Source organism: Chaetomium tenue (genome assembly GCF_020726465.1).
Source record: "Chaetomium tenue strain MPI-SDFR-AT-0079 chromosome Unknown F5144scaffold_1, whole genome shotgun sequence".
Lineage (NCBI taxonomy): Eukaryota > Fungi > Ascomycota > Sordariomycetes > Sordariales > Chaetomiaceae > Chaetomium > Chaetomium tenue.
In genome coordinates, this window is record NW_027117329.1 from 4,136,769 (window position 1) to 4,153,525 (window position 16,757).

General features: G+C 55.9%; 7 protein-coding genes across 7 annotated transcripts; 3 read left to right on the plus strand and 4 right to left on the minus strand.

Moving 5' to 3' along the window:
* Nucleotides 1-496: 496 nt before the first annotated feature.
* Nucleotides 497-1,778, plus strand: F5144DRAFT_556688 (ATP synthase complex subunit H-domain-containing protein). Its single transcript, XM_066787992.1, has 3 exons — nt 497-631; nt 758-851; nt 1,179-1,778. Exons 1-3 carry the CDS (start codon nt 614-616, stop codon nt 1,445-1,447), a joined length of 381 nt encoding a protein of 126 aa, XP_066648906.1. The 5' UTR covers nt 497-613; the 3' UTR covers nt 1,448-1,778.
* A 1,122-nt stretch (nt 1,779-2,900) lies between these two features.
* On the minus strand, nt 2,901-5,679 carry F5144DRAFT_543638 (kinase-like domain-containing protein; the record flags this gene model as incomplete). Its single annotated transcript, XM_066787258.1, has 2 exons — nt 2,901-4,356; nt 4,412-5,679. The coding sequence occupies 2 exons, from the start codon at nt 5,677-5,679 to the stop codon at nt 2,901-2,903; spliced, it is 2,724 nt and encodes a 907-aa protein (XP_066648907.1).
* A 4,062-nt stretch (nt 5,680-9,741) lies between these two features.
* Nucleotides 9,742-10,514, minus strand: F5144DRAFT_53797 (uncharacterized protein). Its single transcript, XM_066787090.1, has 3 exons — nt 10,304-10,514; nt 10,067-10,235; nt 9,742-10,004 (listed from the first exon to the last, which is right to left on the minus strand). Exons 2-3 carry the CDS (start codon nt 10,200-10,202, stop codon nt 9,868-9,870), a joined length of 273 nt encoding a protein of 90 aa, XP_066648908.1. The 5' UTR covers nt 10,203-10,235; nt 10,304-10,514; the 3' UTR covers nt 9,742-9,867.
* A 261-nt stretch (nt 10,515-10,775) lies between these two features.
* F5144DRAFT_543639 (uncharacterized protein) lies at nt 10,776-11,470 on the plus strand (the record flags this gene model as incomplete). The annotated part of the gene is made up of 3 exons (XM_066787259.1): nt 10,776-10,948; nt 11,015-11,409; nt 11,439-11,470. 3 exons carry the CDS (start codon nt 10,776-10,778, stop codon nt 11,468-11,470), a joined length of 600 nt encoding a protein of 199 aa, XP_066648909.1.
* Nucleotides 11,471-11,720: 250 nt separating this feature from the next.
* On the minus strand, nt 11,721-13,475 carry F5144DRAFT_543640 (cytosolic Fe-S cluster assembly factor NAR1; the record flags this gene model as incomplete). Its single annotated transcript, XM_066787260.1, has 1 exon — nt 11,721-13,475. One exon carries the CDS (start codon nt 13,473-13,475, stop codon nt 11,721-11,723), a length of 1,755 nt encoding a protein of 584 aa, XP_066648910.1.
* Nucleotides 13,476-13,925: 450 nt separating this feature from the next.
* On the plus strand, nt 13,926-15,081 carry F5144DRAFT_54026 (uncharacterized protein). Its single transcript, XM_066787142.1, has 3 exons — nt 13,926-14,263; nt 14,329-14,581; nt 14,678-15,081. The coding sequence occupies exons 1-3, from the start codon at nt 14,258-14,260 to the stop codon at nt 14,983-14,985; spliced, it is 567 nt and encodes a 188-aa protein (XP_066648911.1). The 5' UTR covers nt 13,926-14,257; the 3' UTR covers nt 14,986-15,081.
* Nucleotides 15,082-15,416: 335 nt separating this feature from the next.
* F5144DRAFT_598061 (uncharacterized protein) lies at nt 15,417-16,513 on the minus strand (the record flags this gene model as incomplete). Its single annotated transcript, XM_066790908.1, has 2 exons — nt 15,417-15,949; nt 16,009-16,513. 2 exons carry the CDS (start codon nt 16,511-16,513, stop codon nt 15,417-15,419), a joined length of 1,038 nt encoding a protein of 345 aa, XP_066648912.1.
* Between the last annotated feature and the right edge of the window lie 244 nt (nt 16,514-16,757).

Here is a 16,757-nt window from a genome sequence, read left to right on the forward strand (position 1 = left end):
GGCAGCCTTGCAGCCTTACAGCCTTCCATGCATCTAGACATTTGCCTCATGTGAACTCGACACCGTAAAATTCAAAAGGTGGCGGGATTGCAGCCATCCATACACCGCAACGCCCGACACAAGTGGTATCGTCCTGGGACGGCATGTATGCCAGGGTTGGGGTTAAATACCCATTCGGAAGAGCTGTTTTAAAGTCCGATGGGCTGGATAGTTCGACGAGCCTACGGAGCCTACGTAATGTTTCGAGTTTCAATTCACCTCGAGTCATTTTGGTAGGAAACCCAACCCAGGGAAGAAACGCCACCTGCCATGCCTTCAGTTCGAAGTGGATCGATGTTCGACTCGAAGAGGTCGGCGGAACGACCTGCAAGGCCTCGAATTGAATCACGTGATTGGCCAACTAACCGGTCTCTCCCGATAACCCCGATCAACGCACGGACCACTTGCTCCCACCTCCCCCAGTGGATGAGGTATGCACGACGCTGAGCCGGGGCGTTTGAAAACCTCTCAGCGACGGACCTCCACCTTGCCCATCTCAGCAGCAGCCGACTGCCACTCGTCTTCCCCTCTCGATTTAGGCGTGTTCAATTGCGACACCGCACATCAAATCAAGATGATCTCTAGGGCTTCGGTACGTTTTAGTCCACATCAATCCATTGTTGTCATTCCTGCATCGCCCATTGGTGAACGACGCATGGAACGCATGCATGACCACACCGTTGACGAAGAGCAAATTAACTGATTGTCGTTTCACCAGAGCGCTCGCAAGGCCGTTGCGGCCGTCTCCCGCTTGGCCACTCGCAATGCCGTCCCGATGAGGACCTTCATGGCCCCGACTGTCTCGCGGAGAGGTACGTGCAATAACAACCTTTGAGGATCAGTGGCTGGGGGGTTGGAGCGTCGGTCAAGCGAAAGGCCCGGTAACGGTGGTGGGAACTGGCGACAATGGGTTGGCTATCGGCGACACCAATTACACGGCGAGTATCTTAGCAACACTACCGACTCGTCATTTTCCGCTGGCGAAAGCGATAAACGAACACGTTTGAAAATGCCAATCCAACACCCATATGCCCCGCCACCCTCCCACCGCACCACGGCATCGAACGACCTCCACCCTCCCCAATTTCCCATCCTTCCCCTCCACCCCCAATTCCCAGCATACTAACGCCCGCGCACAGCCGACTTCGTTCAGGAGCTCTACCTCAAAGAGCTCAAGGCGTACAAGCCGACGCCCATCAAGGAGACCGACTCGGTCGGCCAGGTCGCCACCTTCAGCCTGCCCAAGTCGCCCAAGTCCCCCGAGGAGGCCGACCTGGCGTCGAGCCTGAAGGAGTATGAGGACATGGCGGTCGAGGTTGAGGGGCAAGAAGGCGCAGCAGCCAACCAGCCCGCCGCCGTCATCGAGGACTGGCTCGTTGAGGAAGAGGAGGAGGAGGCTCACCACTAAATCAAATATTTCTCGGCTATGAGGAATGGGTGAGGCTCTGGACTGGTGAAGCAGGAAAGGTCGGGTTAACGACTGTTGCTCTCCTGGTTAAATGGAGATCGGAGGGTACAGTTCGATGGCAGGATAGGACAAAAAAGGGACTGATTTCCTAATACTACCGGATGAGAGACAGGACGAGGCTGGTGATCGAGGGCTTCTCCGAAAGTGAGGAGCCGTTCCCGTAGCGGGGAATAACCCATGTACATTGTTCTTTAGCCTTGTTACAATATCACGCCCACCACACCGTTGGACGTGGATACACACATAAACGCACCGTCGTTATTCTCCCCTCATTTTCTTTTTGTCCCATGTTTGTTCGGATCGAACCGCCAGCTAGACTCGGAATGTGTGTGATAAATGCCCAAGATCGAAGGTGCTACTCCTAACGAGGAACGACTGTAGTGCGGGAGACCTGAAGTAGCCTACCATCCTACCAAGTGCAATTCCGTGGACACAAATGACAGCAACTACAAGACAGTGCCATCCAACGGGAACTAAACTCGCCAACCCAAATCCCCCACCATCAATACTCTAAAGGAAGTGCCTACGCCTAGAATAGCAAACATCGAGAGTACCTGGCATGTTTCGGCGGGCTATGAAGGTAATTGCTGCCGACTCGCATACCAGTACCTACCTACATATGTGACGAACGGACCGGAGGGATTATTATTAGGTATATTGGTATTATTTGACTATCCCGTTACGAAACGAGTGAATGCAATGATGGATGTTGCGCAACGCCAAAACACAGCACGTTATTAGAGACCACTTTCCTCCCCGAATTAGATATTATATTGCTCATGCACCCATCATTGGCCAGACAGTAGAGCATTTCTCGTTAGCGACGCCGCCCACCCAGCGGAAACGGAATAAACGTAGGTAGTTGTTGCAAGACATCAGGCCTCCTCACCCCGTAACTGGACCCGAAAGCATTTCTGTTGGGCAAACAAACAACATAACGCCCGCAAGGCCTCAACGTCTTCGTCAAGCAGACAAGTCTTTAAAAAGTCATTCGCGTGATGTGGTGACAACGGCCTCCCCAAGGTACCGCATTATCGGTAACTCATCATTCTTTGCAATGATGTCAAAAATCAACAATCCGGCAAGCCGACTCCTTTGCCCAAACGCCCTCCCGAGTGTGTACGTTCCAGCCAACCAAACACCCCGATGCCAGATGAAGCCCCCCCCACCTTCCATCCCCCCTCCCTGAAATGCAACATGCTATGGGTTGTTCGTTGAAGTCATCAGCAGTGAGTTCTCTTTCTTTTCTTATGATTGTGTTTTTTTTTCTGTACCAGCCCGACCAGACATAGACAAGGGGAATAAGAAAAATATAACAAGAACAGTCCAGGCCGTAGGAAAGCGGTTGCAGACAGATATTGGGTAAAATAGTAGAGGGGCCCTTTTAGAGGCATTACATGTCGAAGCCGGAAGCGCCAAACATTTGCTCGTCATTGGTGTTGCCCCGGACGATCCCGCTCATCCGGTTGGAGCTCCGGACGTCGGCGTCGTTGATGTCATCCCAATCATCGTCTCTCTTGCGGTCGGCGTCGTCCATTTCCTCGTCTTCGTATTTGCCGTACCGATCTTTCATGTGGTCGTCAAGGGCACTCTCATCGACGAAGGTGAAGCCTTGGAAATTGGCCTGCACCGAAGGGGAGAGTGGTGTGGAGGTCGCGTATCCCTTGGCCAGAGCCGCCGCGCGCTCGTTCAGGGACCCGTTGGTGTTGAGGGCATTGGTGAACTCGGGGTCGAAGTACGAGACATCAGTGTCGCTCTTGAGTTGCGGCTTGAAGGGCGGCGTGATGAGCTTCTTGGAAAGCGCATCCCAATCGACATCGGCGAAGAAGGCGTGTTCCTTGAGCTCCTCTGCGTCGTTTGTTGCGCCGAGCCGATGTTTCGGATTCCTGTTAAGTAATCCCTTGACGAAGTTCCGCCCTTCTAGGGAGAGAGTGTCGCGGGGGAACCTAACCTTGCCGAAAGCGATGTTTTTGTACATTTGCTGCGTGTCTTCGGCGTAGAAAGGGCTCCAGCCGCAACACATTTCAAACACAAGAACGCCCAGGGACCAGAAATCCACCATTTTGGTGTAACCAGTCTCGTCGAGAAGAACCTCGGGGGCAAGGTACTCGGTCGTGCCACAGAAAGTGTTGGTGGTGTCGTTTTTGGTTAGGTTGGCCTTGGAGAGCCCAAAGTCGCAGAGGGCAATATGGCCGTTGGCGTCGAGGAGGATGTTTTCTGGCTTCAAGTCGCGGTAGACGATGTCGTTTTGATGCAGGTGCTGGATGGCAAGGATGAGCTCGGCGATGTAGAACTTGGCCCGCTTTTCCTCAAACTTGCCGTCCTTCTGCAGATGCCAGAACAGTTCCCCACCGGACATGTAGTCTGTCACGAGATAAAGATCGGACGGCGTCTGAAAAGAGAACTTTAGGCCGACGATGAACGGAGAATCGGCCGTGGCGGTCCGCACCAGAATGTTGCGCTCGCCGACAGTATGCGCCACCTCTTTCTTCTGAACAATAACCTTCTTGGACAGTACTTTCATGGCGTAGATGCGTTTGGTATCCTTCTTCCGGACTTGGTATACTTGGCCGAAGGTCCCCTTGCCGATGAGCCGGAGGATCTGGAAATCCCCGGGTCCGAAGTGCTTCTGCTCGGCCCGCTGGAAGAAGGATTCCACGAAGATCTCGCCCGTTGGTGCGTTCTCGGCCATGGTATCCGCGTGGCCCCTCAGGGAGAACCAGCCTCTGACCGGCGCCTCTCTCTCCGAGGTCACCGCTTGAAAGTCGACGTGACCGAGAAACTCCTCGCCGGATTGGCCGCGGCCGTAGACGGAGATGTCGACGAGTTTGTCCGAGGCAACAACATCGCTGTAGACACATTAGTCACGCCGCGCGTAGACCTGTCGCACCGCAGGGTACTTACAAGATGGCCTCGGCATCCCATTTCGGGCTGGTAAACGAACGGCGACCGGTGCGGTTACGGAATGCGTCGAAGTCGGTAATGCTGGTGTTGCTGCTCTGTCTGCTTCGCATCGGGATAGCCATGGCCCTACCGGAATCGCTCCCCTGTCGCTTCATCGGCAAGCCACCCATGGAGACAGCGGAAATCGCGGCCTCCTCGTCATCTTCGGCCGGGCGAGGCCCAGAGGAGATGAGCTCGCTGCGTTGGAAAACCACAACGACGTAGGGATCTTGACACTTCCTTAGACCTCTGGCCTCGGTAATCTTGATGGTGAGTTTGCCTTTGGCCGCTGGCGCCTGTGCTCCTGATGGTGTTGGGGTGCTTGTCGCGGTTCGGTCGATCCTATCGCCGTTCTTGTGCCTCGTATCCTCATGCCCCTCGCCATGGGAGGGGTAGGCGGATGACAGAGCGCGTTTCGGGGTCGATGTGCCGCTCTTTCTGTTTGTTAGTGTCTGCTTGAGATACAACAATGAGGTTGACTCGTAGGAAAGACCTCCATCGCTGGCACGGGGTTGCAGGCGGCTCGGAGAGCTAGGCGTGGGGGAAGAGCGTCCTGCAGGATTCAAGAGGTGAGGGGCGGACACGCTCGATTCCGACATCATTGTCGTCAGGGGGGCCAGCAGAGACGACGTCCTCGCTTTGCCTTTTACGAAGTCTGGCATGCTCGGATGCCGCAGGCTGGCCGTCCGCGAGGCCGGCGGAGTCCCGTCCATAGACTTTCGGTTGCATGATCCCATGGGGAAGTTGCGCAGCGAGGAGGGCTGCGAGGAAGGTTGCGAGGCCGGTGGCGTGGGATAAGAGCGCTGCTGCGCATGCGCATCCTCCTCAAGTGCAACCTCGGGGGGAGGTACCAACATATCGGGAGGTACCAGCATCTCGTGTGGCAGTAGTGGAACGGCCAAAGGTGACGAAGCCGTACGGGAATCCGGACCAAGAGGGGTGGGTGGCAGCTCTACCAGTGTTGCAGCTTGCAACTGTTCCTCGAGAGTTGGAGTGGCTGGTTTCGAAGTGGCCGTGGGTTGCCCGCTCGTCCTGAAGGAACCGGACCACAACCGTTGAAGAGAGCTTGCACGAACCTGGTTAAAGTAGCTCATGATCCCCGGCAGCCGTCTATCATGGAGATCTGGCTGCGGAGTTGCGACGCCGGACCGCGGGGAGTCGACGCCGATCTGATCCAAGCCATCATCCTCTGCCGCGGCAGTTCTGCTACGTGGGTTAACAGCGTCCATGGCGGTCTTGAGTGATTTTTGGTGGCGGGTCGGGAGAATCAGGGACGCGGTGGAACAGGGAGTGGAGAACGGAACGGGAAGATGAGAGGAAAGTAGACAAGAGACGGTTGCAACCGTGGAGATAGATCGCTAACTCATGACAATGGTTTGGGATTGGGCTAGGGTGAGCAAGCAAGGTTGAGCAAGGTTGTCTCGGGGAAGAGGGGCAGATAATAGTTACGTCTATGACGAGAGGAGGAACAGGGGAAAAAGTGGAAATCTCTGCCAGGACGAGATCGGCCCCAGGAAAAGGGTCTCACTCGGCAGAGGGGAAAAGACGGGGCGGTGGGAGGGGCAGTTCTGGCTTTTGGTGCAAGGCGTGCAATGCAGGCAACTTGTGGGCGAAGTGTAAAAGTCGTCTGCAGGCCGAGAGGAGACAAGACAGGGAGGAGTAAAAAAAATAAAATAAACCCCCCTCTGGCCGAAAGCGCTTTCCTTGGGGTGCTTGGGTCCCGGCGCAGCATGCACCCTTGATGCTTGCCATGTGGTTTTTGAGGGTCTCTGAGTGGGGAGGGAGATGACACCGGCTGTTCTCCAAGCCCTGTCTGATGAGGGGACGGGTGCCTTGGGGGACCCTGAGAAAGCCCTGAGAGTGCCCTAAGAGGGCCCTGAAAAGGCAGGAAGGACAGCAGCTCGCTCACTCAGCGAGTCAGACAATCCCAGATTTGGGGTCAGAGTGATAAGCCTCCACTTCCCTTTGACACACCGCAGAAATGCCGCCGCAAAGACCGGTGTAACCTCCCGGGTTTGCATGTGCAAATCAACAAGGAATGGCAGGGTATGGCATGGTATCTCTTTATGAGTGAGGGATATTCGCATGTCGATGCACCCATGGTGTGCTCGAAGCGTTCTCGGCCAAATCGCCCAAGAGAGGTAGCATTGCCGCAGCCGTCCGGCATGGTGGCAGAAAACCTCCTCGTTCCCGGGTGATGACGGCACTGACCGTGCTCAAATTCCATGGGTCGGGCGGGCTGGAAAGGTGGATTCGGCCATGTCTCATGCCGGGTAGAATGCCCGAGATATGAGAGGGAATAGCCTGCTTGGGGCCAGGGGTAATCAATGGGCACGCATGAACAACAGGGTGACCAAACTATTGATCTGTCTCCATCGCCACTGGGCTATCGGAATGGAGGATCCGGAAAGAAGGCCCCCGAGATGTTGATGCGTCCGTCCCATCTGAGCCCACTCGGCCGCTAGCACCGGGGATAAGATGAAGCGAGTTGATCACCGGGTGCAAGGCAACCGAGAATCTGTATGGGGCTCGATGGGAAAGAGCAGCGCAGTAGCCAGTATAGCCAGTAACTTCGGTGTGAAGTGATAGAAACAGTGCAAGTAGAATAAATGTGTTGGGCTTGCAGTTGCCCGGTGGATGGGAAGGATGGGTTGTGTGGAGCATGTATATCTCAGAGAGAACAACGAGAGAAGAACCGAACTTACTTTGACATCATGGCCTGTGTTGCCCTCCGCAACAGGTCCTGCGGTCCACCACCGGCGGTGGAATGAACGGCCGGAGCATCTCCGATGGGGCCTGACATTTTGCCTTTTGGGTCGCTCAGTCGAAGCAAACGCCAGGCGAAGGCGAAGCGTGTGTGTGTAGGTTGATCGTCCCTTGTTTGTCGCGCCCAGACAATGAATGACTGGGATGTCGGACCGGCGGGAGGTTGTTGTGTTTACCTAATTATTGGGTGATGTTGAAAAGACAAGAATGTTAATGTTGCCGCCCGCGAGTCTTCGGTCGTTTAAATGTCTGTGTGATTACGAATTTTTGCCGTTGGGGTTGGGTTTCCATTTGATGCGGGACCAGTTCCAAGTTGGAGGACACGGCGCTGTGGTTTTAAGTAAGGTAGGGAGATGTTGAGGCTTCCCACTCAGCGCTTGACGCACACAGGGCACTCGCGATTCGATTCGTACTGAGTGGGGCTCCGACGGCCCAGTGACGATGCTTGGCTGCCGAGACCTCCCGAGACTGCGTCAACAAAACGAGATGCCTGTCCTATCGTCTGAATTTACATAAAACCATAAACAAAGTGAGGTAATGTGGTAATGCAGGCAAGGACGGACCCTTCTTTGGAATTTGTCTATAGTGTCTGCGTCGGGCAAACGCCGAGTTTCTGGGAATCAACTACTGATGAATATGTTGGGCATGCCTGTGGTAAGTACCGTAATGCCAGGTCCTGACCGAGGACAGCCCTACACCGACCAACCGACCTAAAGGCTGTGCTCCCAGCGGGTTTCGGCCTAGGTTCCTGGGGAGGTCTTGAGTCGGGTGCCCAACGTCACTGTCAGGCTCGGTCAGCTCACACCTCAACTGAGGCGAGCACAGACATGTAGATTTGAACAAGCGCGTCATAAATGGAGGCGAGTGGAATATGTAGATTGGATTACGGGGCGATTGCAGAGGGTATGACATCTTTGACATAACTTCGGAAATTGGTGTACGTCTGCCAACCAGCAGTCTCTCTCCATGCTATTTTTAAATCACGAACAGCTACGGCCATCCAGGACGCCGGGTCAACAGCGTTGATGGCCCAGGCCGACCTCTTCCCAGGCCAGATCTGAAGTGATAAAAGGCCACTCCGGCCTGCTTGAAACACGCGCAGAGTAACGTTGATATATTTTGCACTTCATCAGCTTTTGCGCGGATCCGTGATAGCTTTTGCACGCCCTAACAAACCGATGCCCAGCTTTTGAATGTTGTGTGACAGTGGCTCAGAGTGGCACGCCTCGAAAAGGAAATACCTAGCCCAGCTATGGGGCTTCGCTTCGAGTGGGTCAATGTGCTGGTTTCTGGGTCCCTCTGTCCAGGTATTCCATCCAGCAAGGTCATTTTCCCTCTTTCAACCACACTATCTCATGCTGCACATCGCTCCAGTCCAACGTCGAAGTGGCATTGGGTGGCGGCAACTCTGCAACTGACCCGATGCAGACAAGCCCATGGCTCTCCGACGGCCTAGAACACCTTGGTCGCTCCAAGCTACCAAGCAAATCCATTCATTTTCTCATTCTTTCCGTCGTGCAAGGGTGTGGGCGATTGACGTCTGGAACGCCAGTCGGAGAGCACGCCTCAACGGACCAGGGAAGCCTTTTCCCGTTCTGCCTCAACGCGCCTCATTATGGATCCAGCTTCAGCCTCTCGGGGAATACCACTACGTACCGAAAGCTCCACGTCCCACGTCGCACACAGGCGACGGTCCTGCTGGGATTAGTGTCGTATTCGTCCCGTAGGTAGTCGCCGGCGGCACGCACTTTGGCCAACGCAACCAGCACGTATTCCAGAGACGTGTTGAGATTACCTCCTAAGTTCGCGGGCCAACACGACCAACTTTGTCCCCGGGCCCGTCCCATTTCAGCAACCAGCGCAACCGTAGCTTACGCCGCTGCGCCGGCAAGTTGCCGATGTATGCTGACATGTTGCTTGCTTGCGGCCGGGGGACTGACCGGTTCTGGTTTGCACAACATCAAGCTCGCTTAGGTGGTCTCTAAGAGAAACCACGATATTGTCATCAAGGACGCATTCCCGTGGCACCATTGGGCGGGGTCTGTCTGTTGGCACCGGCCTCCACCGGCCTCCTATCTGTAAATGGCTTGGCGTGCGAACTTCCCGTAATGCCAAGTATTGGCGTTGGGGAGATGCACTTGTTTCTGACCTCGATGCCACCGGTTTCGGGGAGCAGAACTGCCTGCTCTCTCGTGTTGGGGAAATGGACGTTGTTTCGAGGGTGAGAACTCGGCCCTCTGAGCGGGAGTGGCGCATTACATTGGGTCCTCCCGGCGGGATCAGCGTCAGCTCAGCTCCGTGGAAATCGGCTCTTGAAGCTGAGTGGCAGGGGTACGATGCAACCCCAAGGGAGACAGAGGGATGTCGCACATCATGTGATTTCATTCGGTCACTCAACATGCGGCTGGCACCTCCTTCACCGCGAAGGCACCGAGGAATTCAGGAAGGGAAGAGAGGAAGCGCTCGATGGGCTGAGAAAGAAGAAACAGAATAAACGATGCAAGCCCACGCACCCCCACTAAACTCCGTACTCGACCGGCCATCAACGACCTATCGCCATGCCCATGCTGCTATGCCGTCCCCTCATATCGTAGATCTTAGGCAGGCCACTGAAGACCCAGGCCATCCATTAACCCCCCATACGATATGTCTCAAGGAGCATTGCCAGCTGCACTGGCCTTGACCTGAGCAATCAGCTCTTGTAGCTTGCTTTCCAGCTCGGGATTCGTTCCCCTCGGATACTGCTTCGGGTGAGGCGTCCGAGGCGCAAGGGGGTCGGGGTAATCCGCTTCGAGGCTTATCAGTATACATGCTTCTGCAGCTATCTTATGGGCTGGCCAGGACACTTACCGACACTGAAGCGTTGATCCTGGAGCCGATGCTTCTGCGTCTCATACTCGTCGTTGAACTTCTTGGTGTTCCAGTTGCTTGGCTTCACGTAATTAACAGACTGCCCTGGGTCGGACATTAAGTCGTCTGAATTCATCTTGGCGCCTTGTGTTGATGGATTTCTAGATGCCTTTGTGACGATTATTGAGCCTACGTCTCCTGCGTCCTGAGTGTCAGTTGGGAATTATGGTAACTGACGATGGAGCTTGTGAGAGTACGAAGTAATGGAGGTGGGTATTAGCACAACAACCGGGCTTGCAACCCTTTTAATCACACGATAGAGAATCTGTGGGATTTGCGGTTCGTTTGGGTGGTTCACATGTAAATCCAAACGGTGGACGTACCTAAGCAGTTTGAAAGACAAATAATACGTATTTTCTAGTACAAGTTGATGAGTTCAATGTGACGGAATGTTGCGATGGTGAACCCTCGACGCCGAGCCAACCCCCCAGCAGCAGATCATGGTCTGTGCGTCTGCGAAAAGTAACCGAAAGACCCCACCGAAAGTGGGGACGGAACCTCGACTTCGGAAATCCATCAACAAACACAAGATGAAGCTTCAACACACGAGCTAGCGAATGTCGCTTCCCTATTATACTACCGATTTTCCAAATCACAGCCAACGTAGCCACGGAATCAGAAGATTGGGAAGGTCGCAGTTACTATCACAATGGGCAAAGGCAACAAAATCCCAGACGCCTGGGACGACGATGACTGGGAAGTTCAAGCCGACCGCGCAGCAAAGGAGGACTCGCCCGTGCCAGAATCCCAACAAACGCCCATGACACGCGCTGAACGTCTGAAGAAGCACGCCGAGGAGCAGCGAAAGCTATGGGATTCGGCGTATGTCACAGAGCTCAACCAGTTCATGTTAACCTCTTGAGACGAGACCTCTAACGCTTCGCGTAGAGAGACCCCCAATGAAGCGCCCTTCTTGCTTCCGACGAGCCCAGTGCCCCTGGCTACGACCTTCAAGCCGGTTGTCAAACTCTTAAGCCGCAAACCCGCCCCCCAGGTCATCACCAGGCGCGACCCAGTGACCGGCCTCGAGCAATTGACGATTCAAGACGACGAGGAAGACGAAACCGAGAAGAAGAAGCAGGAGACGCCCGAAGAGATACGGAAGCGTCAGCAACGCGACCTAGAAGAAAAGCAAAAACGGTACGAGCAGGCCCGAGCCAAGATCTTTGGCGACTCGGATCCTTCGTCAGGCCAGTCCACACCGCGCACTGGCACCCCGCCATCAGGAGGAGGAGACGCCCGACAAAGCTACAAGGGACGGGGCAGGGGGCGTGGCGGCCGAGGTCGCGACCAAGACAACAACGGGCGGCAGGACAGACGCCAACCGAATATTCAGCAATCTAATGGGACGAGGGAACTATTTGATCCCGGTTATTCGCCGAAGCCGGGCTTCAATATCCAGAAACGCGGCGGCGGCACCGCCCAGGCCGGGAACCGGTCCAGCGGGCCACGCGAGCAAGACCAAATTATACGTTCACCGAGGGGGCCAGATGGGAGTGGAAGAGGGGGTTTCGGTTTCGCCAGACGAGGTGGTGAACAAGGTTGAATTACTCGTCGGTGCGCTGCGATGACGACGATGACGACAATGACTCAGTTACCACCCGCCACCGATCTTACCAGCTAGCTGAACCACCCGTTCAGTGTCGCTGATTGGCTTGCCGACATCGCTCACGACCTCGCGATAGCTCGTGTACACCAATCTATCTAACTGTATGCCCGTGATATCCGCCCAATGCGCAAGGGTATCCCGAATATGCGAAGGAGAAATACCAGCAATAAGCTCCATCGACTTGTCGTCACCCGCACCATGTGCAGGATCTGGCTCATCACCGGAAAAGTACGCCTCGTCGACTTCGGCCTGCCAGGCTTTCTGCTCGTCCGGCCCAGGTTTCTCGCTGAAATCCTTGCGATCAATGATGACTTGGTCATCGACCTTGATTTGGCCGCCTCCGTTAGTGCAGCCCCCAGGGCACGCCATGACTTCGACATAGGAGTGTTCCAAGGTAGCTGACTTGCCGGCCGGCCTACGTGCGCTACCAAACGGCTTGCCGCCCGGCATGCGGGATGCCTTAGCCGGTTTCAGTTTCCGGACAAGGTTTTGGATGTTGCGGAAGCCATAGTAGCGCGCCGCCTTGAAAATGGTCTCGCCAGAAGAGCTGATGACGGCAAATTCAACGACGTCAGCGTTCCTGCCGCGCGTCATCTGGATCTGCGCGCCGGCGTGCTTCGATAGAACGTCATGGATGATGTAATGCAGATTACCTCCGGATGTCCCGCCATCCCGGAGCTGCTTGCGCCGTTGCGCGGGAAACAAAAACCGATGGATGCCTGAGTCTGGAAACATGGGTTGCTGGACGGGAGCAGGCTTGGCCAAGTCAAAGAAATCCACCCCCCTCGACGCGGCGAGCATGAGGATCTCCTTACTCGTGATGACGCAGTCCACGTCCCTGACCCCCCTCCCCGGCGCCCCCGCACCCCCCCACACCGCATCCGTCAACTCCTCCCGACTCGCCTCCAGCTTCTTATCGAAACACGGCATCACCGCCAGATGCCATATCCTGTCCGGCGCGATCCCCAACACACGGCTGAGCGTCGTCTTGAGCAGCGTGCCCATCAGCGCCTGCGGCGACTTGACCCGCGACAGGTGCGGCAGCACGTACGGGTGCGTCTTCTCTGCATAGCAGACCCACCCGGGGCAAGAAGACGTGAGGATAGGCGACGTGGGCTTATCCGAACCACCCCAGGATCCGCCGCCCAAAACCTCGTCTGACCCGAGTACGAGACATGCCTCCCGCGCCGTGTTGGTATCCACTACCCAGGTAAACCCATTCTTATGCTTCCCTCCCCCCGCCAAACCCGCCGGGCCCATCAGAAGTTGCTCGATCATCCATCCCGCCTGCTGCTCCGTCACGGCGCCCCCACAAGCCGCCGCGAGGCTGGCTCTGGTCTGGGGCGAGACGCTCGCGACGAAGAGCTTGGCTTCGGGGTTCTCTAGCCCGGACACCGCGGGCCTCCCATCGTTCCCCTGTATCACCCGCAGCGCCGGCGCGGCGTCGAGTACCGAGAGGACTTCGTTGTGGCTTTGCAGACTGACGAGCACGGCCTCGGCCGAGGTCACGCAGCCTGAGCAGGCGAGGCAGTCGGTGAGGGAGATTTGCGCCGGCGGTGTGGTTCCGTTGGAGGAGGAGCCGGTGGTGGGCTGTTGGCCGTCGAGGATGACTTCAAATTCGAGGGATTGTGGTTGTTGCTCGGGGCCTGGTTGTGTCGGGAGCGTCTCGATGGGCTTGATGCAGGCGACGCCGGGGGAGATGAAGTCGTTGAGGTCGTCGGCGGAGAGGATGGCCGACATTGTGGGCGAGCTAGCTGGGCGCGGTGGGTGTGTTGTCCCTGGGTGTTGAACGAGGGGATTGCTTATCGTGATAGATTCTCGTCGTTGGATGGGAGCTGCGGCCGCAAATTCGGTCGATGCGAGGCAACCCCGCGGTTTAGGTGACGCGCTTGAGACAACCGCCGGGTTAGTATCTGTGACCTGTGATAAGCCTCTGCGGTCGAATCTAACCCCGATAGATAACAAAAAAAACGCCCGTGGGGGTATTTTGTAATCTGAGGTCTTTGCGCCGGAGATGTACAATTTTAAGGTGACTCTGCTTTGAAATGCCATTGCACCTTTGCGGCATCGGCTGGTGGCGGTTTGAGTGCCCCGCTGAGAAGAGGGTCCAGGCCCGCCGTTTTCCGCGGCAATGTGCCAATCATGGTGCTGGTATTTGAGAGCCCCAGTTGTTAGTACTCGACATTCTCTTGAGAATCAAGATGTCCTGGAACCGCTTGGCTGTATTTTTCCTGGGTGCCATGAGTCTCTTTTTTTTCATCATATGTTAATTCACTTCGTATCCATTCTGTCGGGTTCAATTTCTTGCCCTTTTGCCCTTCTATCCCAGGCTTTTACATAATCTAATAATGTACGTATTGAACTAGCGGGTCGACAAGGGTAGAGATGCTGACCCCTGCAATGACGTCGGGCGCATATCAAAGAAAGCTTTCACTTTCATAAACGCAATTATTGACTGAGAACGAGTTATCGCGACCATCCTTTCCATACGCCGTCCCTCGTCCTCTTTCATGTAGCGCACGATGGATGTATGTCATTCTCCAACCCTCCCCCCCCTTCTCTCCAACCAATTCACAAACCTAACCCGCCACAGTCAGTATCAACCTACAGCGTCGCCAGCCTCGCCTGGCTAGCCACCCAAGCCATTCCACTCATAATCTGGCCCTCCCTAATCAGCACCCTCCTCCAAGTCGACGGCCCGCCCCATCAGGGAGTCCAGTACGGCGCCGCCTACGGCTCTCTCGAGCAGTACTTCGCGCGTTCCCTCGGCCTCGCCCAGCTCGCCCTCGGCACCCTGCTACTCGTCCTCTCGGGCGTCCTCCCGCTCGACTCCGCCGCCAACCAAGGTTTGTCTTTTGTCTTACCCACCCACTCCACCACTCACCTCACCATTCACCTCCCCCTACATGTACCTCAACTGACCCTGTGTCCCATAACAACAGCCCCGGCCACCACCACCCCCACCGGCACCGCCTCCGCCGCGGTCCTCGTTACCGCGCTCTACCACGCAGCAACTGCATCCTATGCGTACGCGCGGTACGCCCGCACGGGCGGGCAGTTTGCGTACCTGTGCGGGTGCCTGGGGGGCAGCGGGCTGGCGGTGTTTGGGTTATGGGTGCTGCTATTTGCGGGGGAGGCGAACCGGCGGGTGAGCCGGCGGAGGGGGGCCGACAAGAGCACGAGCGGGTGGCCGTTTCGGAATGCGGAGGCGGATAGGAAGAGGGGGAAGGGGGGGCTGCGCCGGGATTAGAGGGTTGAGTGGGGGGTGGATGTGATGTGTGGTTAGTGTGGCGAGCGTGCGAGGCGTAAGGGACTGCGCTTGGGGCAATGGAGATGTTGGACTGGCTTGTACTGGATAAGAATTGGGTTTTCCTATTCCTATTAATATTACATACGCCATAAAAAAGGCGGCGAAGAGCGACATTAAGCCTTCACTCCCTCATGGCAAAGCAACGCTCCAATCCGGCCATTCTATTTGAAAGGCTGCCCATTCACGCCTCGCTATGGTTGAGACCAACGTCTCCCACCTCCCATGCCCTGTCAAATGCCCTTCCAATCCCTAAACTCCCACCAAAAAATGTAACCCCCTCCGGGACAAGGTGCAACAAACCGTCCCGGCCGCCACTTATCAATACTATAAACAGCTGATAAGTTAGCCGCATAATGAACACTCGGGGTTTTCTAGACGTCAAGCGCAACCAGCTCATTCGAGTCCGCCGCCACTGCGTCGCCATCATCTGCTGTTGCAAGCAGCGCCTCCTTCCGAGCCTGCCATGTCTGCTCGCTGTCGACCATCTGATCTAGCAATACCTCCTTCTCGAGCCACTCCTGCTTGTACAACTCCTCCCACTGCTTGCACTCGGCACGCAGCTTCTCGCCTTCCTCCTCGGCCCACTTCACCTGCAGCCGGCAGAGCTTCATAAGCCGCTCGAGCGGCATCTTGATCTCGTTGGAAGCAAATCCCTGATCTTCGGTGAGGGGGGTGAACATGTCGCTTGAAGACTCGTCGCCCGCGCTACCATCGTCGATGGCGTCGTCGTGGCCGGCGGCGTGTGATTGTGGGGTTTTGATGATGATTTTCAGGTTCTTGGACTTGCCCGTCGCGGCTTGCATGCTCTTGGGGACCGGGTCGGAAGGCCGGAGTGCTTCGGTTTCGTGTACGGTGCGCATGTGCTTAGCGAGAGCGTCGGAACGAGTGAATGCGCGATCGCACTCTAAGGGCGTAATGTTAGTCACATGACAGAAACAAGGCTGGAGTCTAGCGGGAACGTACCGGGTAAGTAGCAGTAAAACGGCTTTTCCCTCGTGTGGCTCCTCATATGGGCCTTCAGCGCGTAGCCACTAGCATGCGGCATGCTCTTCCGAGAGCAGCCAACCCATTCGCAAGTATATTTCTTTTGTCTACTCTCGATATGGTCGTAGTGGATATGTTCGACGAGCTTGTCCATGTTGCTCATGTCCCCGGTCCTGCACCCTTCCCACGCGCAAACGGTGATCTGCTCCTGGAAGTCATCTTCGTCTTGTCGCGCATTGATTGGCGAGCTTGGGACATCGCCATCGGTGTCGGAAGATACATCGGACATGCCCTCGAGCGGATCGAGGCCTGTCTCGGGCTCCGGCGCGACAGCTGAAGGCGTGTTAGACCGGGCGGTGATCTTGAGCCGCTTGGGCGGCGGCCCGTCGTCCATGACCTCGGTGACCTCGTCGGGAAACTCGTCCTCGGATGATGACATTGATGACAATGGCGAGTCGTCCATCGGGGAATCTGGCCTTGCCATTGTGGTAAACTGTGAGAAGAATTGAAAATGGGGAATTCGAAGGCGCGTGAGAGTTCGATGCAAGTTCAAAGGTCTTGATCTTGGCTGGGTTCGCTTGGTGTTGGAGCTGCGGAGAATTGAAAGAGGAATAAAGTTGGTAAAGATGAAGGTGTCTGGTTGTGGTGAGATTTCAAGGGCTGATATGGGCACTCGATGCCTGGGGATGAATTGAATAGAAGTTGGCGGATTGCGCACATGCATGCAC

Bases quoted from the DNA above. Each gene is read 5' to 3' on its own strand.
- F5144DRAFT_53797 (XM_066787090.1), bottom strand. From the start codon at position 10,202: ATGAATTCAGACGACTTAATGTCCGACCCAGGGCAGTCTGTTAATTAC. The intron at 10,005-10,066 runs GTAAGTGTCCTG...TAAGCCTCGAAG, and splicing joins GGATCAACGCTTCAGTGTCG to CGGATTACCCCGACCCCCTT.
- F5144DRAFT_556688 (XM_066787992.1), top strand. The intron at 852-1,178 runs GTACGTGCAATA...GCCCGCGCACAG, and splicing joins CCCGACTGTCTCGCGGAGAG to CCGACTTCGTTCAGGAGCTC.
- F5144DRAFT_54026 (XM_066787142.1), top strand. The intron at 14,582-14,677 runs GTTTGTCTTTTG...CCATAACAACAG, and splicing joins CGACTCCGCCGCCAACCAAG to CCCCGGCCACCACCACCCCC.